At 37.4% G+C, this 27,176-nt stretch overlaps 1 protein-coding gene across 1 annotated transcript; it reads left to right on the forward strand.

Moving 5' to 3' along the window:
- The first annotated feature begins 8,642 nt into the window (after positions 1–8,642).
- LOC100435013 (peptidyl-prolyl cis-trans isomerase A-like 4C) lies at positions 8,643–9,459 on the forward strand. Its single transcript, XM_002815546.4, has one exon. The coding sequence runs from the start codon at positions 8,756–8,758 to the stop codon at positions 9,248–9,250; it is 495 nt and encodes a 164-aa protein (XP_002815592.1). The 5' UTR covers positions 8,643–8,755; the 3' UTR covers positions 9,251–9,459.
- The last annotated feature ends 17,717 nt before the right edge of the window (positions 9,460–27,176 follow it).

Consider the following 27,176-nt stretch of genomic DNA (forward strand, 5'->3'; position numbering starts at 1 on the left):
GGTTGTATTGGCCTCATAAAATGAACTAACAAATGGACCTTTTTTTATTCTGGAGTTGTTTTTATAAAATGGAAATAATCCATTTCTTGAAAATATTTGATAGAACTCACCAGTAAAAATGTCTGGGCCTGCTGGTTCTCTTCTTCTAAGAAGAATTTGGAACTTATAATTAAAGCTCCTTTAATGTGTTAGAAAACTTTCCAGGTTTCCTTGAACATTAATAAATTCCAATGATGAAAACCCCTCAGATATTAAATATAACCTTAAATATAACCTTTCCCCAATTCAATTTTTCTTTTGCAGATCTGATTAGATACTCTAATTTTTCAACCTCTATTTCACATATCCATTTTCCTTTCCTCCTCTGTACTGTCTTCAGCATAATTTTTTTAGTCTAACTTCCAACTCACTTATTTTCTTTTTGGTTCTATCCAATATTGTGTTTAATCTGTCCATTTAGTTTTTAATTTTCATTATATTTTTTATTTCTAAAAGATCTCTTAAATTCAGTTTCAATCTGCTTAATATAAAATACATACACTGTCTCAATTTATATTCCTGGCACACCTCATTGATTTTTTAAACATATTAAACATAGCTTTTATAGTTATATAATCATTCTAATATCTGAAATCTTTATGGGCATAACTCTGCTTCTGCTCATGATGTTTATTTCCTCATGAGTTTTGTAAGAGTCTTACTTTTTTCTCATTTAGGATGAAATTTCACCTGTGGCCCTTCTTTGAGACATGGGGTGAATGTGGGTTTCTCCAAAGACACTTTGCCTTCGTCTTGTGTTTGGAGGTAATACCAACATGGGATAACTGTAAAATAAATTATCAGTTTGATGAGTGGGTTTTTTTTTTAATTATACTTACAGTGAAAATTTAAACCACAAATTCATGTGAAGATGGCCTTGTCATTTTTCCTCTAAATAGCACCGAGTTTGAGGCAGGAAAATTTCCTGGCTGTCTCCCCCTGAGGAACAGGTTTTTATCTAGTTTATCCTTTCACTGAAATTATAGTCCTTCATATCTCTGGCTTTCAGCAGTTTTCTCCTGTAAGACTGTTATACTGGGCAGGCACTAGGTTTTGTCTCACACTCTCCCATATCCCAGGTGGTCATAAAAATTGAAGCTCAGGGTACTAGGGCCAGGACTGTCCTTATGGAAGCCTCTGGTTTGGTGGTCTGCATACCTCTCTGGATTTATGTATTCTCCTTATGCTTGGCCTATGTGGTTCACCTTAATTTCTATCCAAGTCAGTAATATACTTTTGAAAAATGACATGTACATTTTATCTGGTATTTGTAGATTTTATATAGCAGGATAGTGATTCAGCAAATCTAGTCTACCACAATGCTAGGAATAGAATTCCCCTAATTTTTGAAAACATTATATCAAATCATGTTTATTGCCATTAATAGTCGTATAAGTGTGCTTTTAAGTAACTGCATTTTGTTATAGCTCGTTGTGATTGTATATTTAACTAATTCACCCCTACCTCATGTTTTTTGGGAGTGAAGGTTGTACTCAACTCACTATATTAAGTAATACTACAGTAAACATCAATCTATACATGCATTAATAATGATTTCCAAGAAAGTAGTGAAACATGGTCATAATCACCTTTGAGGCTGATGGTACATATTTTCAAATTGCATCTCAGAAATAATGATACCAATTTGTGCTCTAATCAGCCGCATATGAAAGTGTCATCTTTCTGTTCTCCAACCAATACAACTACCACTGTTTTTGTACCTACAAATCTGGCAAAGATGTGAGAAGGCATCTTATTCTTTCAATTTGTATTTCTTTGGTGACCAATGTACCAAATTACTCTTTTCCTATTTATCATCCATTTCAAACAAAATGTAAACCATTTTTTAAATTTTTTTATATTAATACAAATCCTAAATCACTACTTTATTTATTCAATTTCCTAAGCAAAATTATATGTGTCCCATTTATACATTTTATATTAGATCATTCTGCCTTACATTTATATGCTAAAAACTGTCAGAATTATATAATAATTATGAACAGTTGATTATAAATAATATCTTTATTAGGATATTTCTCCATAAATCTAAATTTCATCAATCCTTCTTTAAATATCTCTACACAATTTCTTCTTGTATTATATTAATAATTGCAGATACACTTCTTTTTGCTATTTCTATTAATTCTTTCCTATTCCTATTGTCTGTTAGTCTCTCATTTTCTCCCATAAAATAAATAAAAATTTTACTATCAGATTCTGTGATATATTACTTCTTATTCCCAGCCTTCAACATTTTAAGAACTCAGATTGACCTTTTCTCCCATTCTTATTTCAAGTTATCAGCATATCAGTACTTGGGAAATCTCATCAAGTGTTTAACATGCATACCTTACTGACTCATTATTTATTTCAATTTAATCTTTCTTATTTTCATTCAGCTTTTTTCTCAGTAATATGACTTTTTCAAGCTTTTTATTTTCTAATGCATTTCTCCAAATAGCAGCCATAACCCTTATATGCCCTCTTTCAATGACAACAACAAAAGTGTGCTAGGCTTCTTGGAAGAAAATAATTATACCAATTTAAGAAGGAGAAAATTGATGTACTGATAAACAAATGGGCATCTTAGGATCATGTTTCTCACAAGCAAAGCAGTTCCAGAAATTCCTAGGACCCTAATGGGTTTTATTGTAAATAGGTTAAACATATCACTTAAAAAATTGTTTTCTACAGTTCTCTAATATTGCTTACAATTGTCCACGTTTCCATGTTTATAAACTTGCCTTTTTTTTTTTAATGGAGTTTTGCTGTTGTTGCCCAGGCTGGAGCCCAGGCTGGATGGCAATGGCGTGATCTTGGCTCACTGCAACCTCCACCTCCCAGGTTCAAGCAATTCTTCTGCCTCAGCCTTCTGAGTAGCTGGGATTATAGGTACGTGCCACCACACCTGGCTAATTTTTTGTATTTTTAGTGGAGACGGGGTTTCACCATGTTGGGCAGGCTGGTCTCGAACTCCTGACCTTAGGTGATCCACCCGACTTGGCCTCCCAAAGTGCTGGGATTACAGGCGTGAGCCATTGCGCCTGGCCTTATACTTGCCCACTTTTTAATTCTAAGACCTTGCTACTCAATGAAGGATGCTGGGACCAATACCATCAGCTTGACTTGAGGGCTTGTTTGAAAGCAGACTCAGAATCTGCAATTTATCAGGATCCCCAGGTAATTTGTATGTGCAGTCTAGTTTGGTAGATCTGCTCTGGCAGACTGGAAGACTCTTCTATCTGCCTCACGTAAGGTGCAGGTGACATAATTAGGTAATCAAGCAAAAGATCACATTTTTTAATAAGAAAGAGACACTGGCCATTATTTTGAGTGGCAAAACAGGTTATTCAGTCCCAGTTTAAAATGGAAATGACAGAGACCAAGATCAAGATTTTTAATTTGAGATGTGCCTGCGCTGCAATTACATTTGCTGAATGAAACTGCTTCAGTAATTAGATGCAGGTTTCTTCTCTCTTCTTTTTGAGATGTAGAGAGGACACAATAGGCTCATGGAACTTAAAGAACTAGACACCAGCTAACAAAACATGCTATCCAGCCTCTTTCATTTCACCATATTGCTTTCTTGAAAACATAGTACAGTGCCAGTTTAGCATTGAAAAAATCAGTTCTCCTAATTCTAAAAAGAGGAGACAGCCAGGTGTGGTGGGTCACTAAAAACACAAAAAAATTAGCTGGGCATGGTGGTGCATGCCTGTAATCCCAGCTACTTGGGAGGCTGAGGCAAAAGAATCGCTTAAACCTGGGAGGTGAAGATTGCGGTGTGCTCAGATAGCGCCATTGCACTCCTGCCTGGGCAACAAGAGCGAAACTCCGTCTCAAGAAAAAAAAAAAAAGAGACAGAGAGAGACAAACTGTAATTTCATTTCAGAAGTTTTATAAGGTACTATTTCCAATTCTTTTTTTCTTACTCCATTGAAGTGTAATTAGCAGTATGTGAAAATTTCCACTTTATCCTCAATCAGTGGCCTCTCCTTCCAATTAGCATATTTTTTTTCTATTAACTTTGTAAAGTGGGATTCTTGTTTTACACATATCCCTGGAAAGTATACTTAAACTGTGAGACCCTGGGATTTTATATTTCCAAATAGAAGATACCATCCTCTTGTATCACAAAATGTACTTAAGATGGTTTGGATTATATTTAAATATTCTTGAATGAAATAGACTTAGTGACTGAAGCCAATTATTATATTTTTCCATACCAAAATAAATGCAATAGGAAAAGATGACAGTTATATCTAGTATTCCTGCTTCAATATTGCACAAATTAGAAACATACATATTCTGTTATGTTACAGGGTCTAGGGCTTTGGGAGGACAAGGCTGCAGTCAGCCGAGATCGTGCCACTGCACTCCAGCCTGGGTGACAGAGTGAGATCCTTTCTCAATAATAATAATAAAAGTAAAAAGAAATATAATATTTAATCAATATATGCACACACATGGGTTTTTCATGACACACATGACATGTGTGTACAGTGAAAAAATGAGTAAATCTAGAAACCTGTATTGCCTCAATAGCTAGCTGAGTACTTCAATATGCATGTTTATTTCAACAATTTTGTGTTAAGCTTCGGTGGTAAATAAGCAGCGAACACTGACCATAATGAATACTTCTTTTGATAAGGGTTATCACTACACAATTAAAATATGATATAGTTGGCTGGGCAAGTTGGCTCACACCTATAATCCCAGCACTTTGGGAGGCCGAGGCAGGCGGATCACCTGAGGATGGGAGTTCAAGACCAGCCTGACCAACATGGAGAAACCCCGTCTCTATTAAAAATACAAAATTAACCAGGCGTGGTGGTGCATGCCTGTAATCCCAGCTACTCAGGACGCTGAGGCAGAGGTTGTGGTGAGCTGAGATAGCGCCATTGCACTCCCGCCTGGGCAACAAGAGCAAAACTCTGTCTCAAAAAAATAATAATAAATATATATTATATATAATAAATATATCATATATATGATATAGTTTAGAGTTAAACACTGACTGCTCTTGGGAACTCTGAGGTATTCTGAGGGATATAAATAACATGAAGAGAATAACACATTGGCTTGCAGCAGATTACAGTCTGCTACCTGCTTGAATACTTGCTTTCCATGAACTATGAGGATCCCATTAGCTTTTGAACCACTTCTACTTGTGTTTAAATTTACCCTTTAATTTTGGGGTTTGACAGGCTCTGCCCTTCTGTTCCGCTTGAGCCTGGCTTTTCCTACTCTGACTCTCTTTGATTCTGGACCTCTGAATCTTATTCCTATTTTACAATAAACACACATGGCACATATGCTAATAAGTAGAGTGGAAGAGGGAAAAATTGTCAAGGAACTATGTTTAATTTTGTTCCTTTCGCAAACCAGACACCATAACACAAAAATTTTAGGAATATGTGCATGTTCAGTAGCCTTCGATGCAATTACACTGGTTATTACAAAGTGTTAGATAATCAATATTTTTTAAAGATTCACTAGTCCCTTCTCATAATTTTAGAACTTTGGGAAGTAATAATACAAATGTATTTTTAGCTGTGTCCTTTAATCTTTTACTGTTTCCTCTATGTGTGGTATTTGGTTTGTGTGTGTGTGATAATTATTATAAAGATCAGAGGCTAACAGAGGTGTTTATCACAAACTTTTAAAATTTTTATTTTTATTTTTTAATTTTTTTTAAGAGACAGAGTCTCACTGTGTCACCCAGGCTGGATGCAGTGGTGCCAACTTAGCTCACTGCAACCTCCGCCTTCAAGGTTCAAGCGATTCTGCTGCCTCAGCCTCCCAAGTAGCTGGGACTACAGGAGGGTGCCACCATGCCCCACTAATTTTTGTATTTTTAGTAGAGATGGGGTTTCACCACATTGGCCAGGCTGGTCTTGAACTTCTGACCTCATGATCCACCCACCTCAGCTTCCCTAAGTGCTGGGATTACAAGCGTGAGCCACTGCGCCCGGCTGCATGACCTTTTAACTTGTCTCATACACTCAGTATACTCAAGATATACCTTCCAAAGTGAAAAATTATGGCACGTTGCAGCCCTGACCACTAACTGAGAACTTTGATGCTTTGGATTTTGGAGACCTCATTTTATCACCTGGTCCTTTTACTTTATGACTTGCCATGCTGCCACCTTTTCATGGGATTGAGGTCAAGATAATAATTCCCAACTGGTCAGGAATATTGTGCCCCTTTGTTTTTATATCCAGATGCAATAGAGCCCCTGACACACCACTACTATGGTTCTTAGGATTTGGAACAAAATGCTTCTTTCTTTGACAAAGTAAATGTTTTCTTTAAAGAACTCTTGATTGATCCTGGACCATTGTAGAAACTGAAGTCTTACCAATACAAAAAAATATGACAACATGAGCTGCTTATCATGAAATAAGTGTTTTCCAGTTAACTATCCTGCTTCATCAGCAGGTAGGAATAGTAGAATCTATACCTATGTCTTCATGGGAAGTTCTCTATGGCCAGTTGATTAGTGAGGGAAAAATTGAGCCTGATTTACAGAAGTCACTGTACAACATCACAGCAACAGCCAAAAGTAGATTGCTTAGGCATTATAACCTACTTGAATGCAATTTTAAAAGAAATTCAGCCTATGTAATTGGTCGTCCACGATGTCTAGAAGGAGAGATATTATTGATTTATATGTGGCAGCTAATAATTTGTCTAGATAATTAGGAACTTGGGGCCAGGCCTGGTAGCTCACACCTGTAATCCCAGAACTTTGGGAGGACAAGACAGGTGGATTGTCTGAGGTCAGGAGTTTGAAACCAGCCTGGCTAACATGGTGAAACTCCATCTTTACTAAAAATACAAAAATTAGCCAGGTGTGGCGGTGTGTGCCTGTAGTCCCAGCTACTCGGGAGACTGAGGTGGGAGAATCTCTTGAATCCAGGAGGCAGAAGTTGCAGTGAGCCAGGACTGCACCACTGCACTCCAGCCTGGGCAACAAAGCGAAACTCCGTCTCAAAAAAAAAAAAAAAGATAATTAGGGACTTGGAAGGACAAAGATTGAAGGATTGGTGACAATGAGTTTTTGGGGAAAAAATATGTAGATGAACCACAGAAAATGAGCCAGAGTGTAAGAATATTTGTGCTTAATATGAATACTCACCAAACTATCATCAGGAAGGTTATCAAATAGATATGAAGGTATGAAACAACCTCTTTCACCAGGCACTACATTGCTTGCTCAGAAGGCTAATAAACAGCAACATTGGTGGTAGCAGTAGAGAATACACATAGGTTTAGCAACATGTTGGAGTTTACCACTGTCCCTTACGAAAGCCTATTTAGCTGTCAAGACTATTAGGTGTCCAACACACAAGCAACAAGGACCAAGGCTAAGCACACAATAACATATCCTGGGTGAATAAACCAGTCACCTTTTGTCAGACTCGTTGATTTTACTGGAGCTCCTCTATGATAAAGGCAACAAGGAATGTTGTAAATGGAATCTACCTTTATCCTTGAATTACATTTGCTTGACCTGACATCATGTTTCTCTGATCACCACTCTCCATGGGTACATTGAATGCCTTATACATGCTGCCATAATATCCTGTTCTACATCCTTCTATTCAAAGAACTTGTTGTATAACAAATGAGTAGATATTCACTGGACTCACCTGGTCCACCATTTATCCTATCACTAACGAAAATTATTATTATTATAGAATGGCAAATATTTTATTAAAGACTCAATCACAGTGCTAGCTGGAGACAATGGCTTATAAGGTTGTACTCATGCTACAGGATGTGGTGGTGTATCCTCTGAACTAGTAACTAAGTATAAGCTTGTCTGGTGTCTCCCATATAAAAAAACAACAATCTTTGATCTTTGTTATGAATGTCGAAGTGACTCCTTTTGTCATTGCATCTAATGATCCACTCCAAATACTTGTCTCTTGTCTCTGAGATTCTAGGTTTTTGCAGAATTAGTACCCAAGGGGATAGTCTCAGCAGTATTCCATTTTATGATCCATCCTTCATTAGAGGATGAGAGACTTCTAACTGGCCTTTTAGGTTGCCTGAGACCTTTAGACAAATAGTCAAAAATTTAAAATTTAAAATGTGGCTACACTGTTGCATGGGGTAGTAAATCTTGACCTTAAAACTGGTATTTGTAAGAAAAACAGAAAGAATTCAGGGATCCCCTTTGATGGCTCCTAATTCTATACAGTCCTATAAATATTCATGAAGACTAGCCAGGCGTGGTGGTGCACACCTGTAATCCCAGCTACTCCAGAGGCTGAGGAAGAGAATAACTTGAACCCGGGAGGTGGAGTTTGCAGTGAGCTGAGATCGTGCCACTTCACTCCAGCCTGGGTGACAGAGCAAGACTCTGTCTCAAAAAAAAAGAAACAAAGAAATTAACGAAGATTAATTGCCAAAACTTGGAAGCAACCAAGATGTCCTTTAATAGGTGACTACATAAGCAAACTGTGGTGTATTCATACAGTGGAATATTATTCAGTGCTAAAAGGAAAAAACTATCAAGCCACAAAAAGATACAGAAAAAACAAATACATTTTGCTAAGTGAAAGAAGCCAGTCTGAAAAGGGTACATACTGTGATTTCAACTATACGACATTCTGGAAAAGGCCAAACTATAAAGACAGTAAAAAGATCAGTGGTTATCTTTGCAGACGCCGCTGTCGCTGGGAGCCCTGTACTATCAGCCATGGTCAAACCCATCGTGTTTTTTGATATCACCGTCGACGGCAAGCCCTCGGGCCGCATCTCCATCGAACCGTTTGCAGACAAGATTCCAAAGACAGCAGAAAAGTTTCGTGCTCTGAGCACTGGAGAGAAAGGATTTTGTTATAAGGGTTCCTGTTTTCACAGAATTATTCCAGGGTTTATGTTTCAGGGTGGTGACTTCACACGCCATAATGGCACTGGTGGCAAGTCCATCTATGGGGAGAAATTTCATGATGAGAACCTTATCCTAAAGCACACAGGTTCTGGCATCTTGTCCATGGCAAATGCTGGACCCAATGCAAATTGTTCCCAGTTTTTCATCTGCACTGCCAAGACTGAGTGGTTGGATGGCAAGCATGTGGCCTTTGGCAAGGTGAAAGAACACATGAATATTGTGGAAGCCATGGAGCACTTTGGGTACAGGAGTGGCAAGACCAGCAAGAAGATCACCATTGCTGACTGTGGACAATTCTAATGAGTTTGACTTGCGTTTTATTTTAACCACCAGACCCATTCCTTCTGTAGCTCAGGATAGCACCCCTCCACCACATTTGCTTGCAATATCCTAGAATCTTTGTGGTCTTGCTGCAGTTTCCTTTGAGTTCCATGTTTTCCTTGTTCCCTTCCATGCTAGCTGGATTGCAGAGTTGAGTTAAGTTTATGATTATGAAATAAAAACTAACTAACAGCAACAACAAAAAAAGATCAGTGGTTGCCAGGGGTTTGGGGTTGGGTAGGGAGATAAATAGTTCTGAAACAGGCGATTTTTAGGGGACTGAAAATACTTTGGTAATAATGTAATGATGGGTACATGACATTATGCGTTTTGCAAAACTCAGACCTGTACCACACAAAGAGTGAACCCTAATGTAAACTGGGGGTGGGATAAAGGTGAGAGTATGTGAGAACTCTGTACTTTCTGCTCGATCTTTCCATAAAGCTAAAATTGCTCAAAAAAATAAAGTCTATTTTTTTAAAAATGAAAGAAATTAACAATGACCATAGCACACTCACACGAATAGATGATCGAGGACATTTCTCTGTCAGGAATGAATATTGGGTCATCTCACAAGGTAAAACCCTGACTAGCAGAGGTGTTAGCTGAGGGCACATGGCCATCGATGCCAACAGTGACCTTGTGGCCACTTGCAGAAAGGACAGCCTTGACATCCAAACACATTGTTTCTCTTGTATTGTCTTGTGCATACTTATGTATCTTAACAAATTTCCTTCTTTCCTCTCCATTTATCCCTCTTTTTAAAACAGGGCTTATTGAGGATGATTAACTTAATTTTTAAATGATATATGGCAGAATGTCAAGAGAGTATAGTGAAGAACTTCATGGAGGAATGGACATAACCCAGAATTCTTAGACTCAGAGTACATGCTATGATTGAGAATTTTTTATTGTTTCATTGTTCAAGAGATTGTAGGTACATGTTCAATTATTAGAGAAATAGTTGCACTCTGTTACAAGGAAGCTTGGATCTTTTGTGTTTACTTTCAAAAGGGAAAGTTTATATTGATATTGAGCAAGTTAAAGCATGAATATTTATTATATGATGTTTGTTTCTGTGTTTGAGGAATTCCTCAGCCTATCAGTTTCGACGAAAACAAGAAACCACCTCCTGCTTTAGAAGCTAAAATGCCAAATGCTTGCTTTCTCAGCCTCCTTTGCAGCTAGGGTACAAGCATATGATTTCGGTTTTGCCAATCTGTTTGCCAGTGCTGAATTTCGGCTTCGGAATTAATAAAAAAAGAAGCAGATTCAGTTATGCTTTCTCTTGTTTCTGGTGGAGGCCATGTAGCAGCTGCTAGAATATCTGTTGCATAGCGAACAAGTGGGAGTGGTGCTGGTGGCTTTGCAGTTAGCCTAGGATTGAGCAATTGCTGCAATTGTTGCTCTCTGCAGCTTCAGCATTACTTCTTACTGGTGGTGACAGTGGTTTCCTCCCTGGATGAGTTCTACAGCATGGTTTGGGGTACATTTCCTGGCTGCCTAGCTTTGATCTGGCTTTCTAGCCCTCTCAACAGTTCTACAAGTTCCCCACTATTTTTGTGATAAATCTATTTATTGTTAATGTCAGCCATAATTGGCATAAATCAGCATAATTTATATTTTTTAAAATTCCAAGATATACAAATGTAACAGATAGCTCAACAAACATATGTCTTTTTAAATTAAGATATATTCTGTGTCACATGAAGTACAATGGACAAAATTCAACAAGTTGAATTGAGCTAAAGACCAAAGATATATTAAGCCTGGCTAGTCTTAAAAATGTAACTGGATACAGCCAGGCATGGTGGCTCACGCCTATAATCCCAGCACTTTGGGATCCTGAGGCGGGCAGATCACCTAAGTCAGGAGTTTGAGACCAGCCTGGCCAGCATGGTGAAACCCCATCTCTACTAAAAATACAAAAATTAGCTGGGCGTGGTGGTATGCCCCTGTAATCCCAGCTACTCGGGAGGCTGAGGCAGGAGAATCACTTGAACCTGGGAGGCAGATGTTGCAGTGAGCCGAGATCATGCCAATGCACTCCAGCCTTGGCAACAGAGGGAGAATTTGTTTCAAAATAAAAAAATACAAATAAAAAAATAAAAATGTAACTGGATAGACCTCAGGTTCTTGAATAAGCAGAAAATAATTTAGGTAAAAACCAAATAATAAACTAACATTCTAAAAGGTTTAGGATTTGGAGGCCCAAATGTCTTAGCTAAAAGTGTTCATTCTAACCTCACAGGAAAAGTGAAATATGAAAATATATAGAAAAATCTTAGGCAGTATTTTTCAATTTTAAGAAACAACTATTTACAGGTTTTTCAATAGGCATTACATTAAAAATGAAATATATAGTTGATAAATATGAAAACTGTGGATATAATCAACACATTTATTTTACTTCTTGAAGTGTTAACACGTGCTGTCTCAAATATCAACAGTGTACACGTGAGAAAAAACATTTTACATAGATTTTCTGCTACAGAAAACAGCCTCTCATTAGACATCCCAAGTTTTTTCATTTGGAACACACGCCCATTCCCCAATATACTAGGGGTAATAATAATTTACAGAGTTTAATTACTTTTTACTACTAGAAAACTAATTTTATGTTTGGCACAAATTTCTGAAATGATATTCCACTGCAAAGAATAATACCTGTATATGGCCAGAATTACTTTTTTTCTGTAACATTAAGATAATACTGGTTGGCCTGAGCAACAAAGTGAGACCTCAACTCTACAAAAAAAAATAAATTAGACGGGTGTGGTGGTGATGAGGGTCTGTAGTCCCAGATACTCAAGAGGCTGAGGTGGGAGGATCCCTTGAGCCTAGGAGGTCGCGGTTGCAGTGAACTATGATCGCACCACTGCACTCCAGCCTGGGTAACAGAGCAAGATCCTGTCTCAATAATAATAATAATAATAATGGTATAATTCGGGGTTTTTGCCTCAATCCCCATGCTTCTTCATTTGACACTCCCTGACTCCCTGATGAATTTTAGTTTGAATTTTTGCTGTAGTCCAGAAGTTAATTTAAAACATCTTAATAAAATTTCCACCTGCCTAGATATTTCTTGTTTGTTACACTTTAGTCCATGATTTCTATTGTCACTGATATTACCCCAAAAATATGACCTGCTGAATTTCTGCTGTCATGAATTGACTAACATATTTTGGGCCTAAAACCTTTACATTTAGAATCTTTCTGTTTGGTATTTGAAAATAATGTATGTCCTCCATTTATTGGTCAAAAGACTGCCTATTTACTTCTACGCTTAATCAGAGAGACTTTCTAATAGTTATTTAATATTATTTATGTTCATTCATTTGTTGTATATAGAGAGGTTAATTGCTATGATATTTTTATGTCATTAATATAATAAAAAATAGGTCAACTTTTCTCTTCCAATGAGTCTTTGGGTTATTAATTTTTAACTCAGGTATCAAGCTTGTAAAACGTTTAATGGCTTATAATCATGTCTAACACATAGTATCCACTGAGTTCTGATAACTCCAGTTTATCAAATTATCTTTTTTTATACCATTCTCCAAATGCAATGCTATTTGGTTTTATTTTTATTTTTTTAAAATGTGCTGCCTGTTTTGAGTCTCTAAAAGTGTGAAATGCTCAGTATTTTCCAAATGTATTTGAACATGGAGTGTTATATTTACTAAAAAGTTAACAAACAAGTATTCCCCTAAACACTCTAGCAAATACTACTAGTACAGATGAATTATTATCTAACATTATAGTACATTTTAATTTATTAGGTTAATTTTGGTTGCAAACAATAAAAAGCAAAATTCAAACTGGCTCGTATAATAGATTTTGAACAATAGTATAGATTCAAGATAGTTTAATGCAGAAGTTTAATAATGACACAAAATAAATGCTTCTTGTCCTCCCTGTTTCTTCACTCTACCTTAGGTGGTATAGATTGAATGTATCACCCCAAAATTTGTATATTTAAATCTAATCCCTAGTGTGATGATATTTGGCAGTGGGTCTTCAGGGGGTGATTAGGTCATGAGGACAGAGCCCTCATGAATGGGATTAGTGCCCTTATAAAAGAGACCTTAGAGAACTTCCTTGCCCCTTCCACCATGTGAGGACACAGCAAAAAGACAGCTGTCTATGAACCAGGAAACAAGTCCTCACTAGACCCTGAATCTGTTGACACCTTGATCTCAGACTTCCTGGCCTCTAGAACTGTAAGAAATAAATTTATGTTGTTCATAAACCATCCAGGCTGTGATATTCTGGTATAGCAACCTGAAAGGACTAAGACATTAGGTCTCAGTTTTATTCTATGGTTTAAAATATCATGTCATGAGTAGACAACTTCCAATCCTAGTACCTCATGCTTCCTCTGCTGCATTTGGAAAGAAGGCATTTCTCCCTTCAATCATGGAATGAAAAAGTTCTACTTCATTCTGATTTGATTAGCAGAAGGCATATACTCCTTCATGCACCAATTACAATGACCAAGAATTGGGCATGGGAATCATGTCACTTAAACATTGTGAAGCTGAGAAATTCATTATTTGGTTAGGAGTGTGTGAGAGCAGGGAACACTGAATGCTTGAGATACCACCACGATGTCCACTACATGTATTTCCATTTCAGTAAACATTTCCATTAAGATAATGCAAGAACAAAATCAGAGGAGTAGATCTTGGTGTCCCCAACTTTTGTTGACCTAACAAAGTGAAGCTGCTTCAACTGGACACTTCCGAACCACATTTATGCCCATATGTTCGGTCCAAATTTATTATAAGCAATTTTCAGGTCCATATGTTTAGGATATTTCATTTGTTTGGTTATGCATTATATGTATATATGTTTTTAACATACACACACCTCTACATATATTTTGGAGGCCTTTACGCAAAAGTGTTTTCCCTAAAGGGAGAAGAGAAAAGTTGAATGCAGAAGTAAAAAAAAAAAAAATCATTTGCATTTGTAGTATTTGTATCTAAATATTTTATATTACAGATGTATTAATATTTTTATAATTTTAAACATTACTTTAAAACACGAAGATGGTTTACCTTCAAAAAATTTGGCTCTCAACTCAAAGTTATCAAAGTATATCCTAGATGTAGTTTGCTTGTCAGGCTTCTACATGAAAATTTAAAAGGCTCCTGCATTTCAGAATAATCCTAACATATGTAATTGCACTTATCCACTATGTCTACATTGCCAACCAAATACTGACAGAGAGAGCTATAGAGTGCCATAGAGAGCTGGCAGCTCTTCTGTTTGCATTAGCTTCTACTTGCTTCTTCATCTTTCCTCTATGTCTGACACATTTCATGTTACTGTTTTTAAATGTTCCCTTAACTACAGAGCTAATGTGCTTGTATCTGTCAGGGGTCTCATGTGAACCTCTAAATAATTAAAGATTCATTAGCTCCCTGGAGGGCCACCATGATTTCCAAAACAAGTCACAATACCTAAAGATCTCATTGTACAATTTCCCTCAGAAATAGCCTTGAGGAAGAAGTCACATCACTCAGCAATGAGTATTATAATTATTCACAGCAGTTTTCATGGTACTATATAACATCCAATTTACAGAATTAAAGGTAATGTAATTCGAAAGAAAAATAGCTGGTTTTAAGGAATGAATGGCCATGTCAACTATTGGAAGCATCTTTGAATTGGAGCCTCTGTGTTCAGGTTTCACCAGGTTTATGTTTTTAATTAATATCCTATTCAGCTTGCTGTAATTTCCATTGAGGTTTTCTAGAACAAGACAAGTCAGAAATTGATCTTTAATCATAAGCTAAGAGCAAACTGCCAAAGAACTGAGACAAATTTTGAAGAAAGAGGTCTATCAGGACTGACCATTTTAAGAGAATAAAGACTAATCAGACACACACGCATATGCACAAAAAGAGGGAGACAGAGCACAAAAATCCTATGAAATACATTTTAAAAAATTAATTTTTTTAAGAAGAAGCATTTGATCTGCCAAAGAGAAGACTTAGCAGTTTGGAGATCTGACAGTGCTCATCAGATCAGTGCTAATCAGGGCAAGAAAATAACAAAATAAGACACCAAAAAATTACCTAAACTGTGAAAGATGAAGCTTTCAGAGTTCTCACAGAGAATTGGGATACTAAAGTACAAAGTTTAAGAGGTGTGTTTAATTTATATCCCAAATACTTAAAAACTATGTTTCATTGTTATACATATTTATTTTATTATAAAGATAATGAATGCAGTAGGGTTAGATTTAAATAACTCATTGGATTTAAAATGAGAAATGAAAGTCTGGCTTTTTAGTACCTACAGTTTTACCACCAAAGTTAGCTATTGTTAATAATTTCTTGTCCATTCTTGTATGTGTTGCAGTTTCTTTCTTAGAAAGAAGTATGCTATACTAGTATACATACTATTTATTCATGAACCTTGCATTTATCATGTAATCATACGTCTTAGTGGTCATTTCATAACAGATGTCTCTCTTTCCCATGCTGTCAGTGGTGACTGCATGAGGCATTGTACGGACGTACCAATAACTACTTACTCTGTGTCATATTGATGGTTATTCAGATTGTTTTCACTTTGCCCTTGCAGACAACACTGCAATGAACATCCTTATGCATATATTATTCCAAAAACATCATAGTGATTGCTGTCTGAGAGAAATATACATTGTTGATTTTTTTTTATTTTTTATAATTTCAACTTTTGATTTTAGATACAGTGGGTACATGTGCAGGTTTGTTACACGGATATGTTGTGTAATGCTGAGGGTTGCTGCATGATTGATCCGATCACCCAGGTACTAGGCATAGTAGTTGTTTTTCAACCTTTACCCCCTCCCTCCTTCTACCCTCGAGTAGTCCCCAGTTTCTATTGTTCCCATCTTTGTGTCCATGTGTACTCAATGTTTAGCTCCTGCTTATAAGTGAGAATATGTGGTATTTGGTTTTCTATTCCTGTGTTAATTCGCTTAGCATAATGGCGTCGAGTTGCATCCATGTTGCTGTAAAGGACATGATTTTATTCTTTTTTATGGCTGCAAAGTATTCCATGGCATATATGTACCACATTTTCTTTATCGAATCCACTGTTGATGGACACCTAGGTTGATTCCATGTCTTAGCGATTGTGAATTACACTGCTGATTTTAATAGAAACCACTAATTTTTACGCCAAAAAAATCATCAATGTGCACATGCTCCAAGGCTGTGTGAGCATAGCCCTTTTTCTTGGGATGTCAACAATACTGGGTTTTATCAAAATATAAGTTTTGCCAATTTATTAGTTAAAAAATGCTAACTCAATGCTACTTGGATTTGAACTACCACTGGTGCTGAGCATCTTTTTACATATTCACTGGCAATTTATTTATCTTTCTCTGTTGTTTATCTTTTTCTGTGTAATAATTTTCCCTATCTTCCACTCTTTTAAATAGTTTTCACTGTTTTCTTAATAATTTTTAAGTTTAAAAAGTGACCTTTTGGCAGGGCGCAGTGGCTCACGCCTGTAATCCCAACACTTTGGGAGGCCGAGGCAGGTGGATCACAAGGTCAGGAGATCGAGACCATCCTGCCCAACATGGTGAAACCTCGTCTCTACTAAAAATACAAAAATTGGCTGGGGTGGTGGCACATGCCTGTAATCCCAGCTACTCGGGAGGCTGAGGCAGAAGAATCACTTGAACCAGGGAGTTGGAGGTTGTAATGAGCCGAGATCACGCCACTGTGCTCCAGCCTGGCGACAGAGCGAGACTCCGTCTCAAAAAAAAAAGTGACCATTTTATCTGCTGCGTATAATTCTAATGATATTTCTCAATTCGTTTATCTTTTAACAATGATAATATATAATGTCTTGCTATTTAGAAAGATTTTTAAAAGTATTTTACATAAACAAATTTTATTCTTTGCCATTAATACTTGTAGCTTTGGAATTTTCAGGATCTCCTCAAAAGCCACCTACAGGAAATGCTCTTCAAAGACATTTCACATTTTCCCCATTTGATTATGGAGCAAAGACTAACACTGGCAATGCTTTGAAGTACTTGAGTCAAATGGGTCTCTCACGTGGTCATTACTATACTCAACTATACTCACTCTCAGGCTCCAATGCAAGTTGTTTCCTTAGGCCAACTACTCTTGCTTTCCCTTAATAGACCTATTCCTCCTGGGCTGTCTGAAACTAACATTTAATTGTAAATAAAGTCCTGCAAATCCTTGGTATCTCAAAGAACCCTCCTTCCATTTAGTTTTAGGAGAACTCTCCTCCTAAAACTCTATTCTCCCTGGAGTCCAGATCCCCATTCCTTGCAACTAATGAACTCTTGATTTGAGCACTGAAGGGAGATAATTGGAAGTTTGACTTTGTGTTCTAGGTTTCCCCTGCCAATATATGCAGCCTCTTTAAAACTAATCAGGCTGAGGCAGGAGAACTGCTTGAACCCAGGAGGAGGAGGTTGCAGTGAGCCGAAATTGCGCCATTGAACTCCAGCCTGGGTGACAGAGCAAGGCTCCATCTCAAAAAGAAAAAAAAAAACAGCGAAAAGAAACTAATTAGGTTCAAGAAGTTTGAATGAATTCAACTTAGACAAGCTCTTACTTAAGCAGACATGTTGGAAGTTCCAAAAAAGACAGTTTGGGAAAATATTTTTATTAAAAAAAAAAAAAGACAGTCCTCCACTTCCTCACTCTTTCTTCCCACTTATTTTCACTCCACTGCTGCAGTTTGGTGTCAACTCTCATCACTCTACTGAAACTGCTGCAGCCGAGGTTACTAGTTATTTAATTAACAAAAGCAATAGATTTTGTTTTTTTAAATTGTCATTATACTCTAATATTTTGTGACATTTAAACTATTGACAATGTCTTTCTTGAAAATGTGTCCTTTTTTTTTCAAAACATGACTTTCTCCTTGATGCCCTCCTATTTCTCTCATTATTTCACCTTTACATTCTCTGCTGACACCTTTCACCTTACCAAACCTTAATTAAATGTGTGTGCTTCCCAGTGTCCCATTCTTGGCTCTCTTCCCTTCCCTCTCACTGATCATTATTGTATTCTGTGATGTCACCAATTCTCTTGGCTTTAACAATAACCAGATGACTCCAGAAAACTATGCAAAATTCCGGACCTATGGAGACTTTGCACGCAGATATGTACCAACAACTCAACCTCAGTTATCTCTAATATTATCTCATTAAGTGCCCTCTACCTACAGAATGACTCCTCCTTCTGGGTTTCCTCTGCCTGAACGGCACCACCATTCAGTGACCCACGACAAATGTGGACCTCATTTGGAACTTCTCCCTTTCCCTTATGTTTCATTTTCTCTTGGCTAAAGAGTTATTAGATTCTTCATTTTTAACTTTTCTCTAGCCTATCTTCAATTTTGTAGCAGACAGTTATGTATACCCTATATCCCAGGAGAGAAGGGGTATCTTCTGCTACGCCCCTACTATGAACTAGCATATCCTTTGAGTCCTTTCTTTGTATGAAGCACTGGGGAAATTTAATCAACTTCGTAATCACTTACAATCCTCATAGCAATTTTATAAGTTCTATTTATCATCCTTATCTTAAGGATGAGGAAACTGTGGTTTAAAGAGCTTAAGTAATTTGGGAAAATCATAAAAGAAGCAGTGAAGACAGAATTCAAATCTAGGCAACCTGAAATCTGAGCCTGAGCACTTTGCCTCCCTAATAACTATCTCCCTTTGAGAGTTGTATTACAATGTTGACAACATTTAGCAACCCTTATTCCCCTCCCCAACCCCATCTCTTTCCAAGAAATCTGCTGTGAGGTAGAGAATGTGTTGATTTCCTCTGCAGTTTGTAGTGCATATCCTAGGGCTTAGAAAGGAGAAAATGATGAAAAATGTTTACTAAAATAATTGTTTTTCTTTGATAGTTGTTATAACCATCTAATTGTGAGTGCTTAACAATTACTATAAAGGAGAATGGAAATCACAGATCTTTTCAAAGAATTTTTTTTTTTTGAGACAGAGTCTAGCTCTGTCACCCAGGCTGGAGTGCAGTGGTGCGATCTCAGCTCACTGCAACCTCCATCTCCTGGGTTTAATCACTTGCCTTGGCCTCCTGAGTAGCTGAGATTACAGGCATGGATCACCATGCCTGGCTAATTTTTGTATTTTTGGTAGAGATGGGGTTTCACCACATTGGCCAGGCTGGTCTCAAACTCCTGACCTCCAGTGATCCACCCATCTCAGCCTCCCAAAGTGCTGGGATTACAGGTTTGAGCCACCGCGCCGGGCCTTTCTCAGAGAATTTATAGTTTACTTGGAAATGTAAACTATGTATACTTAAACTGAGGGATATTCACAAAAGAACTTTCTACTTAACCCCCAAGAAGCTGTATTAATAACAAAGCAAATCAAGCTTGTTCACAGGCAACTGAATGGAATGAATGGTTTTGATTGGCCTTGCCAGTTATATTTCTAACAAGAGAAAATTCAATGCGAGCCTCAGATTTGGAAACAAGATATTACAGAGAGGAAAATTTAGGATTAAGGTCAGATTTGGTGCAACTATGCCAGATACAGAAAAGGCAAATTTTCAGCTCAATCCCCAGCTAAGTACAAGTTCAGTGGTGAAGGCATGAGAAAATGAGCCATTATAATAAGTCTGAAATAAGCTTATGATTCCACTTCAATATGGGCATGCAATATAGTCTAACATTTAATCCCTGGAAAAAATGATGACGTCACACTGAAATCTTGACTCATAAGAGAACTTTTTTATACTGTTCCCTAAGTCAATTATTTCTACTTCATTCTTGTGTTAAGGGCAGGCTCAATTCTCACTCATTCAAAAACGATATCACCTGAAGCTTTTCTTTAAGTCTTGTTTTCTCTGCAGTGAGAAAATTAATCAAGGGGTTAAAATGTATATTAAATGATATATGTATTATGTGTAAAAGTTATATAATATAGATCAGGGAAGAATATATTGCATATGTTATAGGCTGAATTGTGTCCTTTCCCCCAAATTCATATGCTGTACCCTGCCCCCTGCCACCCCAGTATATCAGAAGGTGGCTATATTTGGAGACAGAGACTTTTAAGAGGTAACTAATGTAAAACGAGGTCACATGTGTGGGTCCTAATCCAATATCACTGGTGTCCTTATTTGAAGAGGAAGTTTAGGTACAGACATACATGTGCACAGAAAAAAGACCACGAGAAGACAAGATGAGAAAATGACTATCTAAAAGCCAAGGAGAGAAATTTCAGAATAAAATTAACACATCTGATGCCTTGACCTCACACTTCTAGCCTCCAGAAAATAAATTTCTGTTGTTTAACTCATCCAGTCTGCAGTAATTGTTATAACAACCCTAGCAAAGTAATATAGGAAGTATATATATAATATATATATTATACATAATATATGTAATGTATATAATATATGTATAATATATATATTATATATATATATATTTCTGTTGTTTAACTCACCCAGTCTGCAGTAATTGTTATAACAACCCTAGCAAAGTAATATAGGAAGTATATATATAAATATACATAATACACATATTTGTGTGTGTGTATATATATATATAAATATATATGATAGAGTAGATTATAGATAGAGACTTATACAGTCATCCCTCGGTATTAGTGGGGTATTGGATTCAGGAGCCCTGCATATACCAAAGTCTGCGCGTACTCAGGTCCCACAGTCAAGCTTGCAGAGTTCGCATATGAAAAGTTGGCCCTCCACATATGTGGGTTTCACATCCCACAAATACAATATTTTCAATCTGTATTTGGCTGAAAAAATCCACCTATAAGTGGACTCACATAGTTTAAACCTGTGTTATTCAAAGGTCAACTGTTGATATATAGATACATAAATATCTCATATGTATAGAGCAAGCAGGAGAAAAAATCTCAAATCTTTCTTCCTTCCTGCTATTTTGGATTGCAAACTCTTCTCTCTTAAGTACAAAAAGTAATGTTAACAAAGTGAAAAGAATTGTAAATAGTAGTGTTTTTGACCACTAGTGTTTTGTAATTTTAGAAAAAAAATTACTGAAATGTAACTTTTTATTTATATTGAGATGTTTGACTCATACTCCAATCATACAGAAATAGTAGATAAAATATGAAAAATACTTCTTTTTACATACATAGCTAGATTAAAATATTAGAAATAATTTTCTTCCCTCAAAGGATCCCCTATTTAATAAATGGTGCTGGGAAAACTGGCTAGCCATATGTAGGAAGCTGAAACTGGATCCCTTCCTTACACCATACACAAAAATTAACTCAAGATGGATTAAAGACTTAAATGTAAGACATAAAACCATAAAAACCCTAGAAGAAAACCTAGGCAATACCATTCAAGACATAGGCATGGGCAAAGACTTCATGACTAGAACACCAAAAGCAATGGCAACAAAAGCTAAAATAGACAAATGGGATCTAATTAAACTAAAGAGCTTCTGCACAGCAAAAGAAACTCTCATCAGAGTGAACAGGCAACCTACAGAATAGGAGAAAATTTTTGCAATATACCCGTCTGACAAAGGGCTAATATCCAGAACCTACAAAGAACTTAAACAAATTTACAAGAAAATAACAAATAACCCCATCAAAAAGTGGGCAAAGAATATGAACAGACAATTCCTCAAAAGAAGACATTTATGTAGCCAATAGACACATAAAAAATGCTCATCATCGCTGGTCATCAGAGAAATGCAAATCAAAACCACAATGAGATACCATTGCATGCCAGTTAGAATGATGATCATTAAAAAGTCAGGAAACAACAGATACTGGGGAGGATGTGGAGAAATAGGAATGCTTTTACACTGTTGGTGGGAGCGTAAATTAGTTCAACCATTGTGGAAGACAGTGTGGTGATTCCTCAAGGATCTAGAGCTAGAAATACCATTTGACCCAGCCATCCCATTACTGGGTATATACCTGAAGGATTATAAATCATGCTACTATAAAGATGTACACATGCACACTTATGTTACTTGTGGTGCTATTCACAATAGCAAAGACTTGGAACCAACCCAAATGTCCATCAATGATAGACTGGATTAAAAAAATGTGGCACATATATACCATGGAATACTATGAAGCCATAGAAAAGGATAAGTTCATGTCCTTTGCAGGGACATGGATGAAGCTGGAAACCATCATTCTCAGCAAACTATCACAAGGACAGAAAACCAAACACCACATGTTCTCACTCACAGGTAGGAGTTGAACAATGAGAATGCATGGACACATGGTGGGGAACATCACACACTGGGGCCTGTCAGGGGGTGGGGGGCTTGGGGACAGATAGCATTAGGAGAAATACCTAATGTAAATGACAAGTTGATGGGTGCAGCAAACCAACATGGCACATGTACACCTATGTAACAAACCCGCATGTGGTGCACATGTACTCTGGAACTTAAGATTAAAAAAAAAAAAAAAAAATTTCTTCCCTCATGAGGTACAAAGCCAAGCATTACACTGGGGCCATGATAGTCCAGGTTGCTGAAGGATTTAGATCTAAAGACTGAAAATTGGGATATATATTGAGAGAGAGAGAGAGAGAACAAATGGTAACCTAAATTTAATAAAATAATAATAGACAAATTAGGGTAATGGGCATATGAGTATTTTTTGTTCTAACAATTCTTTTATTTTCAAACATCTATAATCTTAAATTTATTTCCCAATAAAAAGGATTTGAAGTTAAAAAATAAAGTTTTTCTGTAGTAACATTTTCACAACTAGGGCCTTTAAGACTGAGGAAATACTCCAAGCTCTGAGCAAACTCAATAAGTATAAATCCATATGTAGACATACCGCAGTAAAATGCAAGACACTAAAGACTAATACAATATTTTCGAATCAACCAGAGATGGAAGGCAGATTACCTGCAAAGGAAGGAGAATTACATTATCACAGACTTCTCTTCATCAACAATGAGAACAGACAATACAGGAATAACATCTCCCAAGTTTTGAGGGAGAATAACAGATGACATGAAATTCTACAACCAAATAAAGCATAATTCAATGGGCAGCAGTTAGCAGAATTAAGCTGTTTCCGGACATCTATGGAGAGATTTAACTCAAAGATGTCACTGTAAATTTGATTTTTGAGATGTAGTAATGGACACTTGGTAAGGTTATCGAATTAGTTAAACGATCTTCAAAGCTTAGGTCATGTATCTTCATTAAACACATGGTGCTTTGCATTTACTAAAGAAGGGCTTCTGCTTTCTCTCCAAATAAATCATTGCGAACTTACCACCCCAAGTGTAAAAACCTCCTTTATTTCTATTCCTGGTCTCTAGTCCCTGCTTACGTGTATGCATAAATGCATGACACCATGCTTCTCTTTTAGTTATTTATTTCTAGAGATCATGTCTTTGAAAATCATTATATTCCCAGCAACTATTTAGAGTGGTACTAAGTTAACTTGGTTTATGGTGTCAACTGCATAGCAGTTATTTGATTGGCCCATTCGTTTATAAAATATTTTATGCTTAGATGATGAACTCCACATAAATTCAGCCAGGAGAATGTTTTCCTTGGCAATCTCTGGGAGATTACAAATGTTACTTTTTTTGGGGGGGTGGATGGAGTCTCTCTCTGTCGCCCAGGCTGGAGTCCAGTGGCGTGATCTCGGCTCACTGCAAGCTCTGCCTTCTGGGTTCACGCCATTCTCCTGCCTCAGCCTCCCGAGTAGCTGGGACTACAGGCACCATCCACCATGCCCGGCTAATTTTTTTGTATTTTAGTAGAGACAGGGTTTCACCGTGTTAGTCAGGATGGTCTCGATCTCCTGACCTCATGATCCGCCTGCCTCGGCCTCCCAAAGTGCTAAGATTACAGGCGTGAGCCACCATGCCCGGCCTACAAATGTTACTATTAACTCCTCCTTCTGCTAAGAAATAAACCAAAATAAAATTATTCACAAATATAACTGTTTTGATCATGCTTTCAGATGATATGTAAGGTAGCCCAAAGAAGGTAAATAATATTCAGGGGAAACAAATTATTACTTAAGAGTGGGTGCTGAGAAAAAGAAATGTGTGAAGTGTGAGGAAGGAAGTATGTGAGAAAAGCTAGGGCACAGTTTTGTCTTATATTTTTGTTAAAATCTGCCTGTTAAGACTTCCTGATTGGGTAATGGGTATGATACAGTAAAATACTCTTCCTCAGAGTGTCTCACACCATTGTGATAACTTACTACATAAAAGTACAAGTTACATTATATAAAAAGACAGAATGGCCTGGCTTGGTGGCTCACGCCTATAATCCCAGCACTTTGGGAGGCCGAGGCAGGTGATCATCTGAGATCAGGAGTTTGGGACCAGCCTGGACAAAATGATGAAACCCTGTCTCTACTAAAAATACAAAAAATTAGCCAGGTGTGGTGGCAGGCACCTGTAATCCCACCTACTCAAGAGGCAGAGGCAGGAGAATCAATTGAACCTGGGAGACAGAGGTTGCAGTGAACTGAGATCGTGCCACTGCACTCCAGCCTAGGCAACAAGAGTGGAAACTTCATCTCAAAAAAAAAAAAAAAAAAAAAAGAATGACTCCAAGAAACTGAGGTTTCTAGATGAGGGTTACACAATGTGGATCTAAAAGCAGCAGGGAAAGGAAAAGGATTTGGGCCTAGAATGTGGGGAAATTTTAGATGCTGCAGAAAGCCTTCTGGTGTCTTTCTAGAATGGCTGGATTTTGGTTAAGACAAAGAAGAAGTAATTTTTCATGGAGAACAGTAGCATACAGGAATGTGGATGGTTTGATCATTTAAGGCAGGGATGTGAGGTTTGATGGAATATGTTGATAACAAAGATTCTTTGCTTGGCTAACTTTAGTCAGGCTTCTAAATCTTCAGCTAGGCTAAACTGTGCACTTCCTCGCAAAATCCAGCTTTAGCAAAGAACACTGCCAAGTTTACCAAAGAACCCCTCATTCTCAATATCTGATCAGGTTCTTCATTCTTCACCATTCTGCAGGTGATGTCTGATCACCCTGGGCAGTCTTCAGCAAGAATTCTTTTAGGTCAGTGTAGACAGAATCTCCCTTACTCCTGATGTTTCCTCTCAGTGATTTTCCATTCACTGACCCCTGCGTTGCTCCTGGGCTATAAAATTCCCACTTGCCCATGCTGTATTCAGAGTTAAGCCCATCTCTCTCCCCAGCTCCAAGACTGTGTTGCAGTGGTTCCTGTATCTATGGTGATGGTCCTGAATAAAGTCTTCTTTACTGTGCATTTAAAGTATCACTGAATAATTTTTTCTTTAACAATTATGGTGTTGAAACTCAAATAGGACAGATTCATCACTGGATCCTGGGCCTCTCACTCAGGACCCTAAATGCATGCCTTTGAAGCCTTTGTTGTCATTTCTGACTGATTAGGGATCCATTGGTGAATCAGATTCCTGAGCCATTGCTCCAGACAAAAGCCCTTTGATGGCTAAGGACAGATTTTGAATCTTAAGGGATGAGTATTCTCTCTGAAGCTGGGGTAGAGCCCCAGGCTTCTTTTGAAAGGAATCCTCTGGGCAGGAAGGTCTTTGTGTGGGCTTCTTGTTCTGAGTGGGCTATTCTCTGAGTCCCTAGACTAGAAGTCTCTTCTTTCTGGCTCTCTTTTTCTGAATGAGGGGTTATTCCCTGATTCCCTGGCCTACAAATTGTTCTTCCTGGCTCTCTATAAAACCTCTCTGCTCTTTCTCTTCTCTGTATTGGATCCTGCTTCTCCCATGGGAACTCTGTCACCTGAAACCCCTCTTCTCAAGTCTCTGCTGACTATTTCTCTGTCCACTCTTGCCAGACCCGTTTCTTTTCTGCTGAACTTCAGGACTCCTATCCTACCCTCCTTTGAGGGGGCTTTCAAGGGACTCAGAGGCCCCTCAAAAACAAGCACCTGGGGCTGATAATAGGAGAAAAAAAGAAACAATTTGGAAACTGAGAAAGCAAAAAAAAAAATCTTAAAAAACCTCCTCCACAAATATTGATAAAAAGCTTTAGCCTTTGTTATGTAGGTCAACTCAACTTATCCCTTTTTCATCAGAAGCACAATTTGGATAACAATATAAACTGCAGATAAACCAGTGAGTTTGTATTTTTGTATTACTCTGTTTTACTGCCTCATGGTTAAAAATTTTTTTTTTTGAGACAGAGTCTCACTTTGTTGCTCAGGCTGGAGTGCAGTGGGGCAATCTCGGCTCACTGCAACCTCCACCTCCTGGGTTCAAGTGTTTCTTGTGCCTCAGCTGGGCGCCACCACGCCCCATGCCCAGCTAATTTTTGTATTTTTAGTAGAGATGGGGTTATGCCATGTTGGCCAGGCTGGTCTCGAACTCCTGACCTCAGGTGATCCACCCACCTCAGCCTCCAAAAGTGCTGGGATTACAGGCATGAGCCACTGCACTTGGCCTGGTTAAAATTTTTTAAATGAAAAGTCATAAGATCTGGTTACATCAGTCTATATGTTTGTGTATGTGTACATGTGTGTATCTATGTTATTATGTTATGTATATGTGATACTTTTCTACCTCCAATGTTATGACCAAACTAAAATACCCAAATTGGCTAGAGATAAATAAGCACTCAAACAAATAACAATGTGTAAAATTTTCAGAAAAGTAGAAACTGACCCAATTTTTTTTAAGTTCACATAATCTGGTATATTCCTTAGTAAATAAAAGCTAGTTTAAAAAATATTGGTAAAATAAAAATAGAAACATTTTCAGAATTGTCAGCATACACTTATTTTACCTGGCTTTGCTGATTAGACAAGTTTGTGTTGTTACTGTTAGATGTTTAAGGCCATAAAACCATAAATTCAACCTAAGAACAGAATATATAGTAAAAGTAAATTGCTTAATTGCCTGGTGTATGTCTGTTGCAAAAG

This window comes from Pongo abelii, chromosome 4 (genome assembly GCF_028885655.2).
Source record: "Pongo abelii isolate AG06213 chromosome 4, NHGRI_mPonAbe1-v2.0_pri, whole genome shotgun sequence".
In the NCBI taxonomy this organism is placed as follows: Eukaryota; Metazoa; Chordata; class Mammalia; order Primates; family Hominidae; genus Pongo; species Pongo abelii.

What these genes read in the sequence shown, in the direction of transcription:
- LOC100435013 (XM_002815546.4), top strand. Translation starts at nt 8,756, where the DNA reads ATGGTCAAACCCATCGTGTTTTTTGATATCACCGTCGACGGCAAGCCC.